At 35.1% G+C, this 24,472-nt stretch overlaps 1 protein-coding gene across 4 annotated transcripts in view; it reads left to right on the forward strand.

The window, feature by feature from the left end:
* epb41a (erythrocyte membrane protein band 4.1a) overlaps positions 1–23,966 on the forward strand; it is a 45,148-nt gene extending 21,182 nt beyond the window's left edge. For 2 of the 4 annotated variants that reach the window (XM_058046433.2, XM_078791902.1), the window contains 7 exons: positions 536–598; positions 2,922–3,092; positions 18,548–18,676; positions 18,781–18,897; positions 20,277–20,357; positions 21,545–21,649; positions 23,723–23,966. In XM_058046433.2, the coding sequence (XP_057902416.2) occupies positions 536–598; positions 2,922–3,092; positions 18,548–18,676; positions 18,781–18,897; positions 20,277–20,357; positions 21,545–21,643 (660 nt within the window). In that variant the 3' untranslated portion in view covers positions 21,644–21,649; positions 23,723–23,966. Of the gene's footprint in view, positions 1–535; positions 599–715; positions 764–2,921; positions 3,093–18,547; positions 18,677–18,780; positions 18,898–20,276; positions 20,358–21,544; positions 21,650–23,722 lie in introns of all 4 variants that reach the window. The other 2 variants (XM_058046434.2, XM_078791903.1) reach the window with 2 other exon arrangements.
* The last annotated feature ends 506 nt before the right edge of the window (positions 23,967–24,472 follow it).

Here is a 24,472-nt window from a genome sequence, read left to right on the forward strand (position 1 = left end):
TTCATTTTACCATTTTTGGAAATTGAAATGGAGGGGTATAGTGACAAAAAAAGGCCTACATGCCCACACCAAAAGTATTAAAACCAATATTTTCATGGATGAGGAAGCCTAAGAAGGTAACCAAGACATGAGAAGCAAATTTAATGGTAACTTATTGTTTTTTTAGTGTATTTTATACCTGATTTAATACATGAGTCAAAACCTTCTTTGTAATAGTTTTTCTTTTTAATTGTAGTATTTTTTTAATATTCTGTAAAGCACTTTGTGTTGCATGTCATTGCAGGAAAAGTGCTCTACAAATAAAGTTAAATTTGATTTGCATGTTTAGCATGTGTGTTCCCCTTTGCTTGCAATGGGAATGTTCCCCACCACTTTTTATTTTTTATTTTTCATGATTCATGTTTTTTTACCCAGGTGGGTGCTGTTCATTGTATTCCATTGCAAATCCAACGCAGTATTCATTTATTAGGTTTGATTACAAAATATCTCAACCGGATGTTTCATTTTTTTTTTTTTTTTTTTCAATTTTCTGCAGAAACGAGCTAAGAAACTTGAGGGTGAAACTATTTATATCAGACATAGCAATTTGATGTTGGAGGTTTGTATGGACTTTTTGGATGTTTGCTTCTGTTTCACTGCTTGCGTCATTCCTTTTTTTTTTTTTTTTTTTTACTTTGACTCTTCTGTTTCTCTTTATTCACTGTATTGTTTTCAGCTTAACCCCAAAGGCTTGCAATGCACCATTTTCCTCTCTGACTCTGATGCAAGTAGCTTCACTTTTTCTTTCACATTGTCATCTGTCATGTATTTATATTTATACTACATAATCTATATGACTGGGAGAAGTTATCCTTTGTAAGGTTAAACTGGGTCTGCAGCATTAGTGCTGAAACGAATAAGACATTGGCGAGTGTCATTCATCAGTTTGAGGAAGTTGGACTCAAACCGAAACGTACTGTAAATCATAAGAAAGAATATAAATCCAGTTAGTCTGGGCTTATATGATTATCTATTTCAGGATCAATGGCGCTTAAAAGTACCAAATTGTCCTTCCTGTCATATATATTATGTGTACATAAACAACCTTGCATGCTGTTGTTTTCATGGTCCTGTCCCTTTAATTGGGACTCCTTGTTTTTCCATTGTGTACACCCCACATCGTTTCATTTAGCACATACTCTGAAATCATTTTCAAGTATTTGGACAAAGTGGTTTTTAGGATTTTGATGGTCTTTTAGGAATTTGATGATGAAATAAGTTGAATGTTGCAGCCAGATCACAGCCCAATTTAGCCGGGGTGTCCAACTGTCCAATCATTAGTATCAACTTGGGTCAAAAATATATTAGGAAAGCAGGAAGTGAACAAATGTAACAGTTACTGATTGTAAAAGTACCAGATGGAGGGGTAGGATTTAATAGGCTTTGCTTCTTCCTACTCCTTTTGGACATGTGGAACTGTGAACTGATTATGGGATGCATTCAATTGTAATCTGATGCATGTTCAAATGAAATTAAACCATTACCATTACCAATTAACATAGCATGTTTTTGGAATGTGGGAGGAAACCGGAGTACAAATAAAAATAAAAATTAAAAAAATAGTTGTAAAAATACAATTTAAAAATTTTTAAATTTAAAAAAATTAAAAAATAAAACAAAAAACAACTTAAACCCTATTAGGAAAGCAGGAAGTGAACAAATGTTACAGTTACTGATTGTAAAAGTACCAGATGGAGGGGTAGGATTTAATAAGCTGTGCTTCTTCCTACTCCTTTTGGACATGTGGAACTGTGAACTGATTATGGGATGCATTCAATTGTAATCTGATGCATGTTCAAATGAAATAAAACCATTACCATTACCAATTAACATAGCATATTTTTAGAATGTGGTAGGAAACCGGAGTACAAAAAAAATAGTAGTAAAAATAAAAATTTAAATTTTAAAAAATTTCAAAATAATTAATTATATTTTTAAATATTTTTAATAATTATTAATTAAATTAAAAATAAAACAAAAAAAAACACAAAAGCTACTTAAATTATATTATGAAAGCAGGAAGTGAACAAATGTAACAGTTACTGATTGTAAAAGTACCAGATGGAGGGGTGGGATTTAATAAGCTTTGCTTCTTCCTACTCCTTTTGGACATGCGGAACTGTGAACTGATTATGGGATAAAATTGTAAATTTTTTAAATAAAAAAAATAATTAATTATAATAATATTTTTAGATATTTTTTAATAATAATCAATTAAATAAAAAAAAACTTAAATTATATTAGGAAAGCAGGAAGTGAACAAATGTAAGAGTTACTGATAGGATTTAATGAGCTCTGCTTCTTCCTACTCCTTTTGGACATGTGGAACTGTGAACTGATTATGGGATGCATTCAATTGTAATCTGATGCATGTTCAAATGAAATTAAACCATTACCATTACCAAATAACATAGCATGTTTTTGGAATGTGGGAGGAAACCGGAGTACAAATTAAAATAATAAAATAAAAATAGTAGTAAAAATAAAATGTTAAATTTTTTAAATAAAAAAATAATTAATTATAAAAATATTTTTAGATATTTTTTAAATAATAACCAATTAAATAAAAAAACCAAAAAACCACTTAAATTATATTAGGAAAGCAGGAAGTGAACAAATGTAACAGCTACTGATTGTAAAAGTACCAGATGGAGGGGTAGGATTTAATAAGCTTTGCTTCTTCCTACTCCTTTTAGACATGTGGAACTGTGAACTGATTATGTGATGCATTCAATTGTAATCTGATGCATGTTCAAATGAAATTAAACCATTACCATTACCAAAACCCTAAACCTATCATTGTCCAAATATCTTACTAAATGCATCTTTCCCATCTATGGGACTTTTCCCTACCCGACGCTAACATCCTGTCCCTTCTTAAGGACGTGGATAAAACCCAAACGGAGATCATGCGTCACCACACGAGCATCAGTGAGCTGAAGAGGAGTTTCATGGAGTCGGTACCTGAACCTCGACCCAGCGAGTGGGACAAGCGCCTTTCCACCAACTCGCCTTTTCGCACGGCAAACGTCAACGGTCAGCTACAACCAGCGGTGAGTCCGTCACACTGGAGAACCCCAGTCTGATTGCTTCTTGGTTCTACGTGGAGGAAAAAAAAAATGTCGGCATGCATGAAGCATTAATACGATATTAATTTTGAGACAATTCCACAGCCATGCCATCCGTCATCACAGACAAAGGCGGGATTTTGGCCAGTAATTTTATACTGTAGTAATCATATGTAGAAATAAACAATATAGGCCACATAAAGACCGCAATGGAACCTTGGTTAGCGTTATTAATCCGTTCCAGAAGGTCCGTGTAAAAACCGACATACGTGTGGATACGCCGGGGTTGCCTTTACACGTCTGTAAATGGTTAAAACATGTGCAAACATCGATAAATAGCTTGTTTATAGTCTAAATCGGTGAATACATTGAGTTATTTTTGTCCTCCTGTGGTGTCACTAAAACTACAAATATGGACGCCAGTCGCCGTTCTGCTTGAATTTGCTTCTCTGCAGAAAAAAGCTAATTTTCACTTTTTTTTTGGTTAACATCAGGTGTTTAAATTAAAATTAAAAAAACATTTATTTTAAATTATTTTAAATTATTATTATTATTATTATTATTATTATTATTATTATTATTATTATTATTATTATTATTATTATTATTATTATTATTATTATTATTATTATTATATTAGGATTAAAATTATACTTATTATAAAAGTAACCTTAAAGAGCAGAGAATCGAACCCAGGTCTTCCCGATCTCCTGACTGTGTGGCCTACATGCTAACCACTCGACCGCCATGCCGCCAATTATCAATTTATAATAATAATAATAATAATAATAATAATAATAATAATAATAATAATAATAATTGTTATTATTATTATTATTATATTAGGATTAAAATTATACTTATAGTAAAAGTAACCTTAAAGGGCTTTTTGGGGGGGGGGGCATGCAAAATCCACAGAGAGATGCCTAAGCAGAAAATCAAACCCAGGTCTTCCCAATCTCCTGACTGTGTGGCCTACATGCTAACCACTCAACCGCCGTGCCGCCAATTATCAATTCATTATAATTAATTATTATAAATTAATTATATATTATTATATATTATTATATATTATTATATATTATTATATATTATTATTATTGTTATTATTATTATTATATTAGGATTCAAATTAAAATTATACTTATAATAAAAGTAGCTTTTGGGGGAGGGGGGCATGCAAAATCCACACAGAGATGCCCAAGCCTAGAATCGAACCCAGGTCTTCCCGATCTCCTGACTGTGTGGCCTACATGCTAACCACTCGTCCACCATGCGCCACTAGCAAGGACCTTTTGTGCTAAATGAATAAATGAATGACATTACTAACACAAAAATGAAGATACGCACCATATATGTAGCTTTTATGTACATTGTTAATGCTAACAGCTAACCAAGGTTCCACTGTAGTGTCGGTTTAGAAGTGGGGATGTTGCTGTTTTTTTTTTCCCCCACTTGCTTTAAATGCCCACGGTCAAATTCCAAGCTATTACAGTATACATAAGTTAATTACATAACATTACATCAGTTATCTTCAGGACTTTGTTGTTTTTTTTTTTTCTTCCTTCTGCAATACCCAATGTAATTAATTAGGAATCAAACCCTACATTACCGCCCCGTGACAAAATATGGGATTTTTTTTTTTAACAGTGATGTGTCTTGTTCTTTTTCTTGTTGGACTCTACACTGATGTTCCACTTGATGGCGCTGTTGGCTTCTGTCATTGCAACGCTTCTGCATGATAGTAAGAGCAATAGCAGTGAGGCGGGGCGGGCGGAGGGAGGGGGGGCTATATGGCTTACTGTAAGACCTTTTTTTTTTTTTTTTTTTTTGGCGTGCCTGTGCGCAGTGTTACGACACCAGCTACATAAAAACTAGCTGTGTGCCGCATGTGAAGGGAAAAAAAAAGGTGCATTGCATTTGGTTGTCTGGCCGAGGCTTGCAGAGGTCTTACTTAATCCATCCCGGTCCACAAGGAGATTCCCAGAGGCTCACTTGCAGGAATGAGATCACCAAACAGTCTTGAATCCCAGATCTGGAAATAACTTTGCTGTGGCTTTGCTCTTAAAAAATGGCTGCTGCTGAGTGGCATGGCTGGGCACAACCCCCGATGGTTTCTCCGCATGTTCCTTGAGCCTGGTTGGATCAGTGGAAGTTCCAAGAGCAAAAGAACAATGGGAAATAAGACATCTGTCATCCGACACTTCCTGTTTGTCTCAGATATTGCTGTCCCATCATCTTTCCCCAAATAAGTTTCGGCAATTCTCATTTCTTAAACTCAAAATACATTTCACTTCCAGACGATGTACAGTAGATCATATGGCGTTGCTATTATCATAATTCCTCAAATGCTACGTCTCAATGTATTACAGGGTCTAGACCAGGGGTGGGCAAACTTTTTGACTCGCGGGCCGCATTGATATGACAAAATTTACGGGGGGGGGGCAGACTATATATTTTACACGTAACAGTCCACCTGGTATTATTGTATCTGTAAAATTGTCATGCAATCTGCTATTATTATTTATTATTTTATATTTATATTTAAATATTTTAAAAATAATAAAATATTATAATAATTACAATAAAATTAAAATAATAATAATAATAATTATTATATTATTATTATGTAAAATATGCAAATATAACAATAATATTATATATAATTAATATAATAATTAGCATTAATATAATAATAAATAATAATATATAATAAAAATCATAATAATCTAATAATCAATAATAATCTAATAATAATTATAATAATTATAATAATTATAATAATCATAATAATTATAATAATTATAATAATAATTAATAATACTTTGGAAAGATTGGGCGGGCCGTATTCAAACACTTGGCAGGCCAGATGTGGCCCCCGGGCCGTAGTTTGCCAAACTCAATTTACTTGGGGGGGCATTGGAGCTCGGGTCTGGGTGAGACTGGGCCTCATCAGGTTTTCCAAAAAAAAAAACGCATTTATTAAAAACAAATTTTTTTTTAAAACGTCCATTTTTCTACAAGAAAAGCTCTGATAAAACATTCCACTGTTCTCAAATATCTTACTTTTTATTTTTCTACACAAAATAAGATGAAAAATTAATGAACAAATCAAGAATAAAGAAAATCAATCAGTAATAAATAAATAAATATAATAATAATAATAATAAAACAGCAAATAATAAAAACTTAAACCACATATAGTTGGTGGGTAGACTAATTATATTTTTCAGATTAAAATGAACAAAGCATTATTAGAGCCCTGTAGACGTGACAAAACACGACTATAGTCACATTTATATATTTTTTTATTTACAACATATTGCGCAACTGCAGGGTCTTGAGACACATGCTAACTCGCAAACTAGAGAGCTAGCGACCTAAACGGTAAGCCTTCAAGTTATTTCCTTTAAACTTAAATAGTCAAAAACGTACCACTTCCACACGGATAGGGAGGATAATTATTAACAGTTATTTAACCGGTAAAAAGCGGTAGAAAATGAATGAATGTGAATATATAACTCCATCTACTGGTCACATTTGGTATTACAGTTTACTGCGTGACCTTCCTGTGACCTCTCCATGCGCCCTCCATGATGAGGTCAGTGCCTCTGATGGTGACACCCTATAAATTCTGTCTTATGGGCCATTATTTTTCGCTGAGCGCGTGGCAATGTTGATTTATTGTCACCGCCTTCCCCTGAGCTCCAATTTTCATTTTCTTCCGACGCTGCTCTGAATTAGCCGTTGCTCTGCAGCATCGAGGCTGGTGTGTGTTTTTTTTTTCCCGCAAATTGGGTTACACAGCTAAATGTCCCAATCAGATTAACCGGCGACAAGATAAGCAATACAATAATCTCCAGTGAGACGGCTTGCATGTTTGTGTAAGTGAAGACGCGGCACCAAGTAGATTAGGGACCTTTGGAAATCTGTTTTGTTTTTTCCAAATTCCAAAAACAGGTTGTATCCAACCATAAAACGGCAATGATTTATTAATTTTATGTATTGTCGAAGTGGCAAAGTTTTACTGTTGCTTGTTAGCTTTCTTTGTTATGAGTGAACAACGGTAGTTAAAGAGAGAATCGGATTTTCATTGCAAATGTTCACTTTGCTATGTGATTGTAACCAGTTATTTAATTAGTTAATTAGTTAATTGGGGTTGATTTAGTTAATAAAACCGGTAGTGTGGTTAGCGCGCAGACCGCGGTTCAATTCCACGCTCGGCCATCTCTGTGCGGAGTTTGCATGTTCTCCCCGTGCATGCGTGGGTTTTTTTTTCCGGGTACTCCGGTTTTCCTCCCACATTCCAAAAAACATGCTAGGTTAATTAGCGACTCCCAAATTGTCCATAGGTATGAATGTGAGTGTGAATGTCTTACTGAGAACAAACTTTGCTTACAGAACTCGATTCATCACACTGCAACTTCATACTCAATGAATGTGAGTGTGAATGGTTGTTTGTCTATATGTGCCCTGCGATTGGCTGGCCACCAGTCCAGGGTGTATTCCGCCTCTCGCCTGAAGACAGCTGTGATAGGCTCCAGAACCCCCGCGATCCTCGTTAGGATAAGCGGTCGAAATTTAAAAATTTTAAAATTTTAAAATTTTAAAATTTAAAAATTTTAAAATTTTAAAATTTTAAAATTTAAAAATTTTAAAATTTTAAAATTTTAAAATTTTAAAATTTAAAAATTTAAAATTTTTAAAATTTTTAAAATTTTAAAATTTAAAAATTTAAAAATTTTAAAATTTAAACAAAAAACAACAACAAACAAAACAACTCAAACTATATTAGGAAAGCAGGAAGTGAACAAATGTAACAGTTACTGATTGTAAAAGTACCAGATGGAGGGGTAGGATTTAATAAGCTTTGCTTCTTCCTACTCCTTTTGGACATGTGGAACTGTGAACTGATTATGGGATGCATTCAATTGTAATCTGATGCATGTTCAAATGAAATTAAACCATTACCAATTAACATAGCATGTTTTTAGAATGTGGGAGGAAACCGGAGTACAAATAAAATATAAAAATAGTAGTAAAATAAAAATTTAAAAATTTAAAAATTTAAAAATTTAAAAATTTAAAAATTTAAAAATTTAAAAATTTAAAAATTTAAAAATTTAAAAATTTAAAAATTTAAAAATTTAAAAATTTAAAAATTTAAAAACAACAAAAACAAACAAACAAAACAACTTAAACTATATTAGGAAAGCAGGAAGTGAACAAATATAACAGTTACTGATTGTAAAAGTACCAGATGGAGGGGTAGGATTTAATAAGCTTTGCTTCTTCCTACTCCTTTTGGACATGTGGAATTGTGAACTGATTATGGGATGCATTCAATTGTAATCTGATGCATGTTCAAATGAAATTAAACCATTACCATTATTTACAAAAATATACAAAGTATGTAATAATGTGTGAGATTCACAATGGTTCCTTTCAGCTGATAACTACTCCATCGAGTCTTGGCGACCCGCTAATTAGAAGAGGTAGTTATACTAGTAGTAATACTCAATATACTAATTGCCTAAGGTATCTAGAATATAACAATTAATATAGAGATTAATTAACATTAATGTTTAAAAACCCGACATATTCCTTGCAGATCCAATACCTCCGTACTTTCCCTTTAAATGTCTCATCCATTCACTACCATCTTCCTGATGACCATATTCCACTTGTCTGTTCATTGTTATTTGTCTCTCCTGGTCTTCCACTGCTGTGCACAGCGAGGGAGGCCGTCTCTGTTCGGACACAAGGTAAGAGCGTATAGCCTGTCCCCGACACCAGGGGGATCTCCGCCGCTCAGACGTGGCTTTCCGCTGGACGATGAGGACAGTGAGTTACATTGGGTTGATGAAGGGGAGGAGGATGATGATGAGGAGGAAGAAGAGGAGGAACAGGAACAGGAACAAGCCCGGGGTCACACGTTAGAGGTGACTCTCAGAGTGCCAGATGAGGTGAGGAGCTTGGGCAGCCCCGGCGAGCTAAGCCCATCCAGGCTCCACGGACACCACAGGCGCTCTCGGATGTCCTTCTTCCTGTCAGGGCTGCTGGCGATGGCCCTGACCATGCTGTGGTTGCTTCTGATTTGAAATACAAATCGATGCGACGAGGCGTCCTCGCTCAAATACCGCTTCCATCCCTCTACCTCAAAGTTCCTAACGGATTCAATGTCATGGTTTTTATTTCAGCTGGCCTCATTGCTATGGTTGAACATATTTTAGGGTCATTTTAGCGGCCTAAAATGCCTGATTTCATGGCAGCTTTTTCACAAAGTTGCTTATTTTATTCAATAACGTGTCATCCGCTTGTGATTTTATGAATTGGTTATCAATATTTGAATATATAATCGTTGTACGTTTAACCCCAAACAGCACAGGATCTAACAAATCTAACAACATCCTTTATTTGCATATTTAAACCCTTCCATAGTGATGGGAGTTGCAGTTTTTGTTGTGCTAAAATTGCATGAGAAAGTTGTGATTTTTTTTCCTTGTCTAATTATATGAACGTTAAGTTGCTGTGTGATGAGTTTAGCGTTTTTTTTTGTAAGATGATAATTATATCTATCGTTGAAGAACGAGTAGCGTCGTTAAGATGAGAACAAATCAAGACAAACCACTTCGTCGGAATTCATAAGCTCGGCTCCTTTTTTCCTTGGCGGTATGACGTGATGTGAATTTTATTGTGCTGAAATTGCGAGAGAAAGTTGTGATTTTTTTTGTGTGTGTGTAATTATTTGAACGTTAAGTTGCTGTGTGATGAGTTTAGCGTTTTTTTGTAAGATGATAATTATAGGCGGGAAACTTGTTGAAGAACGAGTAGCGTCGTTAAGATGAGAACAAATCAAGACAAACCACTTCGTCGGAATTCATAAGCTCGGCTCCTTTTTTCCTTGGCGGTATGACGTGATGTGAATTTTATTGTGCTGAAATTGCGAGAGAAAGTTGTGATTTTTTTTGTGTGTGTGTAATTATTTGAACGTTAAGTTGCTGTGTGATGAGTTTAGCGGTTTTTTTTGTAAGATGATAATTATAGGCGGGAAACTTGTTGAAGAACGAGTAGCGTCGTTAAGATGAGAACAAATCAAGACAAACCACTTCGTCGGAATTCATAAGCTCGGCTCCTTTTTTCCTTGGCGGTATGACGTGATGTGAATTTTATTGTGCTGAAATTGCGAGAGAAAGTTGTGATTTTTTTGTGTGTGTGTAATTATTTGAACGTTAAGTTGCTGTGTGATGAGTTTAGCGTTTTTTTGTAAGATGATAATTATAGGCGGGAAACTTGTTGAAGAACGAGTAGCGTCGTTAAGATGAGAACAAATCAAGACAAACCACTTCGTCGGAATTCATAAGCTCGGCTCCTTTTTTCCTTGGCGGTATGACGTGATGTGAATTTTATTGTGCTGAAATTGTGAGAGAAAGTTGTGATTTTTTTGTGTGTGTGTAATTATTTGAACGTTAAGTTGCTGTGTGATGAGTTTAGCGTTTTTTGTAAGATGATAATTATAGGCGGGAAACTTGTTGAAGAACGAGTAGCGTCCTTAAAATGAGAACAAATCAAGACAAACCACTTCGTCGGAATTCATAAGCTCGGCTCCTTTTTTCCTTGGCGGTATGACGTGATGTGAATTTTATTGTGCTGAAATTGCGAGAGAAAGTTGTGATTTTTTTGTGTGTGTGTAATTATTTGAACGTTAAGTTGCTGTGTGATGAGTTTAGCGTTTTTTTTGTAAGAGGGTAATTATAGGCAGGAAACTTGTTGAAGAACGAGTAGCGTCGTTAAGATGAGAACAAATCAAGACAAACCACTTCGTCGGAATTCATAAGCTCGGCTCCTTTTCTCCTTGGCGGTATGACGTGATGTGAATTTTATTGTGCTGAAATTGCGAGAGAAAGTTGTGATTTTTTTGTGTGTGTGTAATTATTTGAACGTTAAGTTGCTGTGTGATGAGTTTAGCATTTTTTTGTAAGATGATAATTATAGGCGGGAAACTTGTTGAAGAATGAGTAGCGTCATTAAGATAAGAACAAATCAAGACAAACCAATTCGTCGGAATTCTTAAGCTCGGCTCCTTTTTTCCCTTGGCGGTATGATGTGAATTGCGAGAGAAAGTAGTGATTTTTTTCCTTGCGTGTAATTATTTGAACGTTAAGTTGCTGTGTGATGAGTTTAGCGTTCTTTGTAAGATTATAATTATCGGCGGGAAACAAGGTGGAACCTTGGTTAGCGTCGTTAAAGCCCCTGTTAAGATAAGAATGAATCAAGACAAGCCAATTCGTAAACTCTGCTCCTTTTTTCCTTGGCGGTATGACGTGATATGAATTTTATTGTGCTAAAATTGCGAGAGAAAGTTGTGATTTTTTTCCTTGCGTGTAATTATTTGAACGTTAAGTTGCTGTGTGATGAGTTTAGCGTTCTTTGTAAGATGATAATTATAAGCGGGAAACTTGTTCTCGTAAAGCTCGGCTCCTTTTTTCCTTGGCAGTATGACGTGATGTGAATTTTGTTGAGCTGAAATTGCGAGAGAAAGTTGTGATTTTTTTCCTTGTCTAATTATATGAACGTTAAGTTGCTGTGTGATGAGTTTAGCATTCTTTGTGAGATCTACAGCTTTGTCAGCCTACAGCTTCTTGGTTTCAGCACCTATTTTTGTCTTTTGTTTTTATTGAGTTTGGAAACAAAACTGTTGAAAATGACGTGCACGATGGGCCAAGTTTAAGCAGACAATCACGCCAAAATTTCTCAGGACAATACTTGACGGATCGTTCCAGCATTGGTTCCATCTTCAGTCAGTGTGGAATGAAAATAGTTGATCAGATTCTGCCTAGGGAATAATTATTGGAATTCTTGGACTACTCTCAGTAAGAGACATGGAGAGATTCACTCCGAAAAATGTGACGCCAGGACTGTGGATTATCGGGAATAGAATTGTATAATGTCAATTTATCTATGAAATGAAGTTGCTGCGTGATGAGTTTAGCACTTTTGTATTTGACATTGTACGTGATGCATTCACTGTTGGCTGCATGACACTTATCGTTATCTTCTTGCTCAAGGTGAAGTTTACAAATGTATTGCCTTTGTTGTTTGTGGCAATGGTGCAGCACCGCTGGAATACACAATACCGTATATCAATGAAGGCATGCTATCATTTGGATTATTTGTCCATTTATCCAGAAGAACATTTGTGTGTGGTCACCGATTGTTACACCCGCAAACGTAATAACTGCCCTGTGGGCGAACATGTGCGTTTTAGTTTACAGTATATTATTGTATGTGTGATTTTGTGTGTATATGGGGAAGAAATAATCAAAAGAAATAATCAAAATATAATAATAGTAATAATAATTTTATTAAAACAATTGCAATTTTCACAATTATGTTATCTTTTTAAATTAAAATAAATTATAATTTAATAATTAACGATTCCTATAATGTGTTCAAATGATATTTTTTGAATAATATTTTTCCCAGAAAAAAAAAATATTTTCCTAAAATCCTCAAAATGACATCTACACCTTCTCCCTCATTAAACGAAGAAAGAACAAACAACAAAGATCATTATTTTGTCTCATATTACATTTGTGGGAAGTTATTACTTTTACAGTTTTTCACTTTCCAACATATGTAATAAATTTCCCACAAACGTAATAAAAAATTGCCTTCTGCAAACGTAATACTAAATTATTACATTTTGTTTGTGGGCGTACATGTGCGTTTTAGTTACAGTATATTATTGTATGTGTGATTTTGTGTGTATATGGGGAAGAAATAATAAAATAATAATAATAGTAGTAATAAAATGTTATTAAAACAATTGCAATTATCACAATAATGTTATCTTTTTAAATTTTAAATAAATTATAATTTAATTAATTAAATTTTTTTTATGTATTCAAACGATACTCTTTTTTTTCCCACAAAAAAAGAAAAGATCATTATTTTGTCTCATATTACATTTGTGGGAAGTTATTACCTTTACAGTTTTTCACTTTCCCACATATGTAATAATTTCCTGCAAATGTAATAACTATTACATTCAGTATTACTTTTTACATTTGCGGGATTATTACATTCAAAGCTGCAGATTTGTATTACGTTTGTGGGCAGTTATTACGTTTGCGGGCGTAACACCGATATTAAAAAATAAGAGAGCCAGTAATTCCACACCACCAAGGTCTCTAAAACTAGCCATGCCGTTATGGTACCGAGCTTTATACATACCGTACGACATGACTTGATGAATTGGGAAGCTGGAGTATCACTTACCTAAACTGAAAACGAAACCCATCATTTTATGGGTCGGCCTCGCCAAACTTTACAGGAGACGCAGTTTCATTTTCTCTGAACGTTTACTAAAAAGCCAGACTCATTCATCAGACTGCCAAGTAGAGAAGTCTGAGTCATCGTTCTAAAGGACACTAAACTAATTTGTTCAGTGTCATTCTGTTGTAGTGTTGTGCTCTTCGGATAAAAACCCATTTTTGCACAAAATGTTTGCAAAGAATGATTTTATTCCACAATACAATCCCATTCAGTGATTAAGTGGAGTGGCCCTCCGCGTCTTCCATATTCAGCCGTCCGTTGTTTAGAGCGGTATATTGCTTCCGGACTTTGAGTGGTGTCAAAAAGTGTTTATTTTTTTTGCAAGTTTGTAACATTATCAAACTAACTCAAATATCGGTCAATGAAACAGCATGATTTATTAATGAATAGATGTGAAAATTTGTGGCGAGGGACTACTGTACATAGATTGTATGCATAGTTTGCTTTTGGATAAAACTGCCATCTTATAAAGTTTATTTTTTTTTTATGTTTTTTTTTTAATGCTACATTGTACACTGCCTCCCTGATTTTACCGACCACTTTAGGGGTTTGTATTGTGCTTCTGACAGTGAATAACTACAATTGGCCAGTTGCTACAAAAGAGTATTAACATTCCAAGGCTGTGCGTTTATAATTTATAATAACAGATGTATAAAATGATAGTAAATCAATGAACATTGCGGTGAAAGATGCTGCTGGCATGCGGACTTAAAGGTAAAGACTTATTGTGCTGTTTATATCAAGCTTAGCCAAAAACAAGAAAAAGCACTTCTTGCGGTTGGATTTCTCCTTTTTACCAGCAAGGAAGTATTTTGGGGAAAAATTATACTGATATGGAATATTCCACCATCCTCTCAAAAGACAATAACACAGACAATTGCAAGACTCAAAGTGACTGAAACTACATTGGAGTTCAGGAAGTGTTATTAAATTGTTTGCATTACCTTTATAATGTCTTAAAGTACACTGCCTGAGCCAAAAAAAAAAAAAGGTTTGAATCCAGCCTCTCACTGGATAATTACTGCATGGGTGATTATTTTTCAGCCGGAAACAAATGACGCCGTTAGTAGTTTCATCATTGACGCAACATCTAAGGCAGAGGTCGCAACCAGTAGCTCAGGGGCTGGTTTTTGAGTAGCTCACCAAAGGTCAAAATATATTTGCTTTAGCTCGTAGTTATTATGCCGCTATTGAATAACAAACGAGCACAAGATAGCATGGAGACAAGGACCTCACAGAGATTTGCTTTATAAATACATAAAGTACACAATTGGAGTTGTGGATACAGTTAAATTCGGCCATTCGGCTGTGGTGTTTTTGTGTCCTTGTTGTGTGGATACAGTTAAATATTATTATTACACCTATAGAGCCAGACTAATATCTCAGTACATTTTCAGTTTCACTTTCAGTCCTACTTGGTCGGACACAAGAAATTATTAAATGACTCACACATGTTTGCCATGCATCTTCACCATTCGGCTGTGGTGTTTTTGTGTCCTTGTTGTTTGGATACAGTTAAATATTATTATTATTATTATTATATAATTAGCTATTATTATATTCCTTAGCTTATCTTACTGATTATTGGTACTGTGTTGCTATCGGATAAAAAATGTATTTTTTTATTATTTTATTATTATTATTTTAAAAAAATTTAATACTTTTTGAAATAATTTAATATTTTTTTAAAAAATTATTAAATTATAATTAGCTATTATTATTATATTCCTTAGCTTTTCTTACTGATTATTGGTACTGAGTTGCTATTGGATAAAATTTTAATTTTTGTATTATTTTATTATTATTATTTTAATAAGATTTAATAAATGTTTTAATAACATTTTTAAAATTTTATTTTTAAAATTTTATTAAATTATTTAAAATTTTTATTATTTTATTAGCTATTATTATTATATTCCTTAGCTTTTCTTACTGATTCTTGGTACTGTGTTGCTGTCGGAAAAGTAGTCAATGATCACACTCACTAAAAGGTTTTAAACTGTATAAAAAAAAAAAATAAAATTTAATTTAAATAAATTCCAATAGCTTTTACCACAGCGATAAGGTAAATTTTGTTTTTTGGGGTTGAAATAAGCAAAGAAAATAAATATTACAGAAAGGAGCGGTATAAAGGATAAAATTGGTTGGAGAAAACAAATTGACATTGTGCCACAGTAAATGCGTGCCATAAACTAAGCCAAAACTGGTCCAGTGAGCATAAATATCAAGTGTTGAACCTTTTTACGGCAAGGCAGTGTATATTATGTGTGGAAGAAAAAGTCCTCTGCTTGTATTATTTTGTTGAAAGTATAAAAATGGAAAAGAGAAAGGACGTACGTTTGCATGTTGGAGACTGAATTGAATATTTGTTTTTATTTAGTGTGGTGCACGTTCATGAAATAAAAATAAATGAAAGATTTTAAGAGATAACTCAATGGCATGGATTTTTTTTTTTTACTGACTGACGGCTTCCCCTTACAGGAATTGAAACCTTAACCTTCCTCTTGTGTTAGCTTTCTAGTCTCATGTCGGGTCGGTCCTACTTGGTCGGACAAAAGAAATTATTAAATGACTTGCCCGTTTGCCATGCATTTTCACCATTCGGCTGTGGTGTTTTTGTGTCCTTGTTGTGTGGATATAGTTAAATATTATTACACCTATAGAGCCAGACTAATATCTCGGTACATTTTCAGTTTCACTTTCAGTTCTACTTGGTCGGACACAAGAAATTATTAAATGACTCACACATGTTTGCCATGCATCTTCACCATTCAGCTGTGGTGTTTTTGTGTCCTTGTTGTGTAGATACAGTTAAATATTATTATTACACTTATAGGGCCAGACTAATAGCGCGGTACATTTTCAGTTTCACTTTCAGTTCTACTTGGTCGGACACAAGAAATTATGAAATGACTCACATGTTTGCCATGCATCTTCACCATTCGGCTGTGGTGTTTTTGTGTCCTTGTTGTGTGGATACAGTTAAATATTATTATTACACCTATAGAGCCAGACTAATATCTCGGTACATTTTCAGTTTCACTTTCAGTCCTACTTGGCCGGACACAAGAAATTATTAAATGACTCACACATGTTTGCCATGCATCTTCACCATTCGGCTGTGGTGTTTTTGTGTCCTTGTTGTGTGGATACAGTTAAATATTATTATTACACCTATAGAGCCAGACTAATATCTCGGTACATTTTCAGTTTCACTTTCAGTCCTACTTGGCCGGACACAAGAAATTATTATATGACTCACACATGTTTGCCATGCATCTTCACCATTCGGCTGTGGTGTTTTTGTGTCCTTGTTGTGTGGATACAGTTAAATATTATTATTACACCTATAGAGCCAGACTAATATCTCGGTACATTTTCAGTTTCACTTTCAGTCCTACTTGGCCGGACACAAGAAATTATTATATGACTCACACATGTTTGCCATGCATCTTCACCATTCGGCTGTGGTGTTTTTGTGTCCTTGTTGTGTGGATACAGTTAAATATTATTATTACACCTATAGAGCCAGATTAATATCTCAGTACATTTTCAGTTTCACTTTCAGTCCTACACAAGAAATGATTAAATGACTCACACATGTTTGCCATGCATCTTCACCATTCGGCTGTGGTGTTTTTGTGTCCTTGTTGTGTGGATACAGTTAAATATTATTATTACACCTATAGAGCCAGACTAATATCTCGGTACATTTTCAGTTTCACTTTCAGTCATACTTGGCCGGACACAAGAAATTATTAAATGACTCACACATGTTTGCCATGCATCTTCACCATTCGGCTGTGGTGTTTTTGTGTCCTTGTTGTGTGGATACAGTTAAATATTATTATTACACCTATAGAGCCAGATTAATATCTCAGTACATTTTCAGTTTCACTTTCAGTCCTACACAAGAAATGATTAAATGACTCACACATGTTTGCCATGCATCTTCACCATTCGGCTGTGGTGTTTTTGTGTCCTTGTTGTGTGGATACAGTTAAATATTATTATTACACCTATAGAGCCAGACTAATATCTCGGTACATTTTCAGTTTCACTTTCAGTCCTACTTGGCCGGACACAAGAAATTATTATATGACTCACACATGTTTGCCATGCATCTTCACCATTCGGCTGTGGTGTTTTTGTGTCCTTGTTGTGTGGATACAGTTAAATATTATTATTACACCTATAGAGCCAGATTAATATCTCAGTACATTTTCAGTTTCACTTTCAGTCCTACACAAGAAATGATTAAATGACTCACACATGTTTGCCATGCATCTTCACCATTCGGCTGTGGTGTTTTTGTGTCCTTGTTGTGTGGATACAGTTAAATATTATTATTACACCTATAGAGCCAGACTAATATCTCGGTACATTTTCAGTTTCACTTTCAGTCATACTTGGCCGGACACAAGAAATTATTAAATGACTCACACATGTTTGCCATGCATCTTCACCATTCGGCTGTGGTGTTTTTGTGTCCTTGTTGTGTGGATACAGTTAAATATTATTATTACACCTATAGAGCCAGATTAATATCTCAGTACATTTTCAGTTTCACTTTCAGTCCTACACAAGAAATGATTAAATGACTCACACATGTTTGCCATGCATCTTCACCATTCGGCTGTGGTGTTTTTGTGTCCTTGTTGTTGTATTGAAGGTTGCGGGTTCGATCCTCCAGATACTGAACCCCCAGTTGCTCCAGATGCTGCGTCATCAGTAGTGCTAACAATGTGATAGAGATAAAATGTGGTGTGCCCCAAGGATCAATTTTAGGCCCCATTCTTTTTAATTTATATATGCTCCCACTTGGCAGTGTTATCAGTTTTTTGGTTTTTTTTTTGTTTTATTTTGTTGAAATAGATTTTCCTGACATAGTCAAAAAGCCTTGATGCAATAAATAAATGTTATGTGATTATTTTTATGTATTAAAATATAAAACGGAAGTCTAACACAAGAGGAAGGTTAACCAAAATCGGGACAACACTGTTGTTGTTGTTAGCATAGTGGGTTTTGTAGCCTGAATATGTTGTGTTTAGTGTCTTTCCAAGTCTTAGAGAGTTTGTCTCTGACTCTGTTCGTCTTTCCAGTCTCCGGTTTTGAAGACCCAGACAATCACCATCTCAGATGTCACCAACTCTCTGAGAGGAACTGTGGCCTACAAGGACGTCCCTTTAGTTCACACTGAAACCAAGACCATTACATACGAGTCAGCGCAGGTAAGTGGAATACTACATTCCCAATTAAAATACTTCTTCTACCTTGTATTTATATTTTTTTTTAGTTCATTTATGCTCGGAAACTGGAGTCTAACACTGAAAAGGTTTCTCTCCCACAGCCGGTGGACACCTTGGCGGAGCGGGACTCGGGGGTTCTGCTGAGTGCCCAGACCATCACATCGGAGACCATCAGCACAACCACCACCACCCAGATCACCAAGGTCTGCCTCATGACTCGACAACTCGATACCGATCAATATTGCAATTTGCTTGAATGCTGATGATTGATCACCGCTGTCAGTCAACCCAACCCTTCCCAGTTAGAGAGATGTTATGTAAATAAGTCATTCCATCTTCGTTCAAATCCATATGTGCATACCATGATACTAAATCACAAGCAGGACTCCACTTAGCTGTCAAATTATTTTGATTTTATCAAGTAAAAATAAACAAAAAAAACACAAAAGTAATCTCCATCTTCCCAACACGTCCCCAACAGGACATTAGGATGTGACATTTGGAACGCTGGTGCTCTAAAATGTGAATTCCCAAGATAAACAACTACTCTATACGGAGCATAAATCAAAAAAAAAAAGAAGGAATACAATAGTATTGATTGAAATACCAAGTACTGCATCAGAAAGTTGCAGTGAGCAGGCTCCATTATTGCTATATACGCATAAGCAGCCGCCTTGGTTAGCATGTTTTTCAGTTAACATCAAAAATTTTGCCTCGGTTAATGTACATTTTCTGGTTAGCGGCTTGTTGTGCTATACATACACTAAGAATACACTGTTATTAATTTATTTTTATCATAAACCGCCCTTGTGACTAGCTTGCTAGCTTACGAAATGGCATCTATACGTGGCTCAAAAATGTTAACACACAACATGTTTTAATATTTTTATATGCATAAAATAATTCTAAATTTATATATTGTAATTTCCGTTGCAAAAGACGCACCGGTGTTTAAGCCGCACCCACTAAATTTCGAGACAAACACAAATTTGTACGTATATAAGCCACACCGAACACGCATGTCTGTGTCATAAAATGGCATATCGTGGCATGAACAAGTCCGTGAGGAGCCAATCATGAAAAAAAATTCAAAAAAAAATTGGAAACGACAGTTGGTCATTACTCAATATAACAGTCTGACTTACGGTGTCGTCTTACAAAAGAACACTAAATTCATCACACAGTAACTTAACGCTCAAAAGGTAGCCAGGAAACATACAATACATTTGGATTGAAAATGGATGGATGGCTGGCTCAGTAATGCTGCCTTTGTTCACGTGACACAGTAGCGGAGAGGGAGGCTGACATCACTGCAGCACCAATGAAATGCATTATGGGAAAAAAATTTGAATAAATTTTTTTTTTTAATTTTAAACACTTATTGGTACTATACAAACGTGTTTTTCAACAGTTTTACAACAGTTGGAGAATTTTTAGTTTTCCAGCCTTATTATAGGCGCTTAATTGTGTAAAATGCCACTAGCTAATAATAACAAAAGTTGGCGTAATTAAAATTAAATTAAATTAAATAAATTGATAATAAACCTCGTTCCGTACTTCTCATACCATGTTTCTGTACTAGACCGTCAAAGGAGGAATCTCTGAGACTCGCATAGAGAAGAGGATCGTGATTACTGGAGACACCAAAATTGACCACGATAAGGTAAATTGTGGTTTCTTCTAAGATCCAAGTCCCCAATTGTGCATTCATTGATGAGCGGAAGTGCCCACACCAGTCCGGGTAGGGTCCAATCCAGCAGGGGGAGACCAAGTGTTTGGGATGGAGGTGTTCTTTCCTTTTCCCTACTTCTGATGTAGCCTGACATCTGTGGCTCCACGGGAATGGGAAGCAGGCATCCTGTCACTATCCGAAGGCGAGTGTGTGGGGGGCCACCCGCTCAAAACACCTAATGGGGGCGCATTACCCCTGGCTAAAGGTCCTGGCTAAAGTAGCTAAAGGTCTGCAGTAGAGAACAGCAGAACGAGGGCATTGTAGGCATAAGTTCTAAGTTCCATACTTACATTTTCTTCTGTTTATCCGGGGGGTCCGGATGTGCCCGGGGTCAGCAGTTTCAGTAGCCACTTCATCATACTCTTCCAGGTGACCCCACGGATCTGATCCGAGTAAGAAAACTTGACCTACCCACGTTTTCCCACGACCGGACTCAGTCTCAGTCTTCGATCTCCAGCTGACTTATAGATTCAGATTGCGGAGTGCCATCTCCGGGTCAAGGATAAGATCCCGTCCCACGAGGAGGAGTTTTAAGTACCTCGCGGAACACAAGATTGAAAGGCGGATTGCAGTGATGGGGACTGAAAGCCGGGCTGAAATCCAAAGCTCTTAATTTATTGGACGATTTATGTTCCTATTCTCATTTATGGTCTTGAGCTTTGGGTAGGAACCGATTGCAGGGTACAAGCGGTCGTAAGAGTTTCTCTGAGAAACTTAGAAGCTAGATGAAGTAGATTCCGGATTCTTCCGGACGCCTGTCTATGGAGGTGTTCAGGGCACGTCCGACTGATAAAGAAAACTAGCCCGGAAAGACCCAGGACACGGTGCAGATACTAAGTCTCTTAGCTGGCCTGGGGATGCGTCAAGATCTGCCCGGATCTGCATGCGACCAGACCTTGGATAAGCAGAAGATGTATGGATGTATATATTGACAGGACATAATACAACATCAATTTACCAGATGATCGTTAAAAACCGTTTGGTCTAACTATGTGACACCAAGAGGTCAGGAACCCTGACCTGACTGGCGTTAGTTAGCCAAGGTTGGTGTAGACCGTCATCTCCACGTTGTTCTGCTGAACAAACCTGTTATTGTTGCTGTGTCCCATGTTGTTCAGGCTTTGGCTCAGGCAATTAAAGAAGCAAAAGAACAACACCCAGACATGTCGGTCACTAAAGTGGTTGTCCACCAGGAAACGGAGATTTCTCCCGAGTAAGACGAGGTGAGTGTCCACACTCCGTCTTTTTATATACGTTCCGTCAATCCAACTTCATATCCCTCATGAAAAATGATCCATGTGCAAGAAACATTACATTTACATTCATTTAAGTCACGCCCAACATTTTTAAACATAATACAGTGGAACCTCGGTTAGCGCACGCCCTCGTTTGCATACTTTTTTTCGGTTGGCGTAAATTATCGTGCGCATTTTGAGAATCAGGATCAGAATTGCCTTTATTGTCATTGTATTGCATACAACGGTGCATTTTGTAGAAAGTAAAATAAAAATAAAAAAATTAAAAATAAAATAAAATAGAAAAAAAAAAAAACTAAAATAAGGAATAGCAATATAAATATAAAAGTGGCAGGTGCTGTTCAAAATAAGTGTAAATATATGTACATCAAAAACAATAACCTATGCATTAACAAAATGTTGAATTGCAGTCAAACAAAATACAGTGGAACCTCGGTTAGCGCACGCCCTGGTTTGCATACTTTTTTTCGGTTGGCGTAAATTATGGTGCGCATTTTAAGAATCAGGATCAGAATTGCCTTTATTGTCATTGTATTGCATACAACGGTGCATTTTGTAGAAAGTAAAATAAAAATTAAAAAAATTAAAAAAAATAAAAATATAATAAAAAATAAAAAAAAATAAAAAAAATAAAATAAGGAATACCAATATAAATATAAAAGTGGCAGGTGCTGTTCAAAATAAGTGTAAATATATGTACATCAAAAACAATAACCTATGCAGTAACAAAATGTTGAATTGCAGTCAAACCAAATACAGTGGAACCTCGGTTAGCGCACGCCCTGGTTTGCATACTTTTTTTGGGTTGGCGTAAATTATGGTGCGCATTTTAAGAATCAGAATCAGAATTGCCTTTATTGTCATTGTATTGCATACAATGGTGCATTTTGTAGAAAGTAAAATAAAAAATAAAAATTAAAAAATAAAAAATAAAATAAGATAGAAAAAAATAATAATAAAATAAGGAATAACAATATAAATATAAAATTGGCAGGTGCTGTTCAAAATAAGTGTAAATATATGTACATCAAAAACAATAACCTATGCATTAACAAAATGTTGAATTGCAGTCAAACAAAATACAGTGGAACCTCGGTTAGCGCACGCCCTGGTTTGCATACTTTTTTTTTGGTTGGCATAAATTATGGTGCGCATCTTAAGAATCAGAATCAGAATTGCCTTTATTGTCATTGTATTGCATACAACGGTGCATTTTGTAGAAAGTAAAATAAAAAATAAAATAAATAAAAATAAATAAATTATTTAATTAAATAAAATAGAAAAAAAAAATTTAAAAATAAAACAAGGAATACCAATATAAATATAAAAGTGGCAGGTGCTGTTCAAAATAAGTGTAAATATATGTACATCAAAAACAATAACCTATGCAGTAACAAAATGTAGAATTGCAGTCAAACAAAATACAGTGGAACCTCGGTTAGCGCATGCCCTGGTTTGCATACTTTTTTTCGGTTGGCGTAAATTATGGTGCACATCTTCAGAATCGCTTTTATTGTCACTATTTAATGCGTTTTTACGGAAATGTAGTATTGCTATTTTGGACAATTTATTTGAATTGAGTCACAATTTTTCATTTGTAGTGTATATTAATCAAAAATCACGCTAACGGTAAACATTGATTGAATACGATTATATACGAATTCGTATATACGAATACGAAATACGATTGAATTGACAAAATAACTAAACAGGAAGATGTGTGTAAAACTAGAATGCTAAATATTTTGGATTACTTCATATTAAAAAATTGATTTGGTTAGAGACGACACTAACCAAGGTTCCACCGTACTGCAATTATTAATAAAGTGCAACCATATCATAACTTATAGTCCAGAAAATACGGTACTTACAAATTTTTTAGTTTGTTTTTATGGCTTAAAATTATGGCTTAAAAAGTTTTTATGTCTTAAAATTGTTAGGGATTATAAAAAAAACATTGAATGCTTGCTGCTCTATCCACTGATTCTCTCTTTTTCTTCCTCCATTTTCTTATGACGACTGCCACCTTGAACCTGTCAGCTACCCCCACCCCCCTCCCCCCACACTACCACTACCACACTCACTTTTTTACCTCAGACCTCTGAGCCACCCCCCCAACAACACTCACTGCCTTTGATAGAAATCACCAAGACCACATCAGACGGACTAACTTGCACCGCTGGACTATGAACTTTAACGTTCTGACGGAAAATTCCCAAGAATCTTCTCAGTTCCCTGTCTTGTTCCACTTACTGCCAAAAAAAAAAAAAAAGTTTTTTTAAAAGAAAGAATTAAAAAAAAAAAAAAAAAAAGTACAGCTGTTGTGAAATAACACTTCTCCGATTTGGAGATTTTTAGAAATTTTTCAAAAAAAAAAAAAAAAGGGCATTTGGTCTTTTAAATCTTGAAGATAAACTGTACTTTATTTTTCTACAGCTTTTCTTACCAACAATTGGTTATCAGCAATGTGGAGTTTTTAAACAATGTGGTCAAACAGCATCAACGCACAGGGAATGTGGGGGGGTTTCTTGGGACGGTACACGTCCAATTCCCATTTGTACAGTCCGTGTTTCAGTTTCCCTTTCAATGTGAAGAAGTTTTTTTTTTTTTTCAATATCGGAAAAAAAATTTTTTCCTTTCTCTTACCTTATTTAATTAATGTTAAATTAATTGTTTGGTATTTATTGTTGTCGTGCTTGTAACTAACGAGATATTGACATTATTTATTCTCACCTGCACTGTAAGAGCATACATATTGTACCTATTATTATTATTATTATTATTATTATT

The sequence above is a fragment of the Doryrhamphus excisus genome, linkage group LG7 (assembly GCF_037039965.1).
Source record: "Doryrhamphus excisus strain RoL-2023G ecotype Guam linkage group LG7, RoL_Dexc_Guam_v1.1, whole genome shotgun sequence".
Taxonomy (NCBI): domain Eukaryota; kingdom Metazoa; phylum Chordata; class Actinopteri; order Syngnathiformes; family Syngnathidae; genus Doryrhamphus; species Doryrhamphus excisus.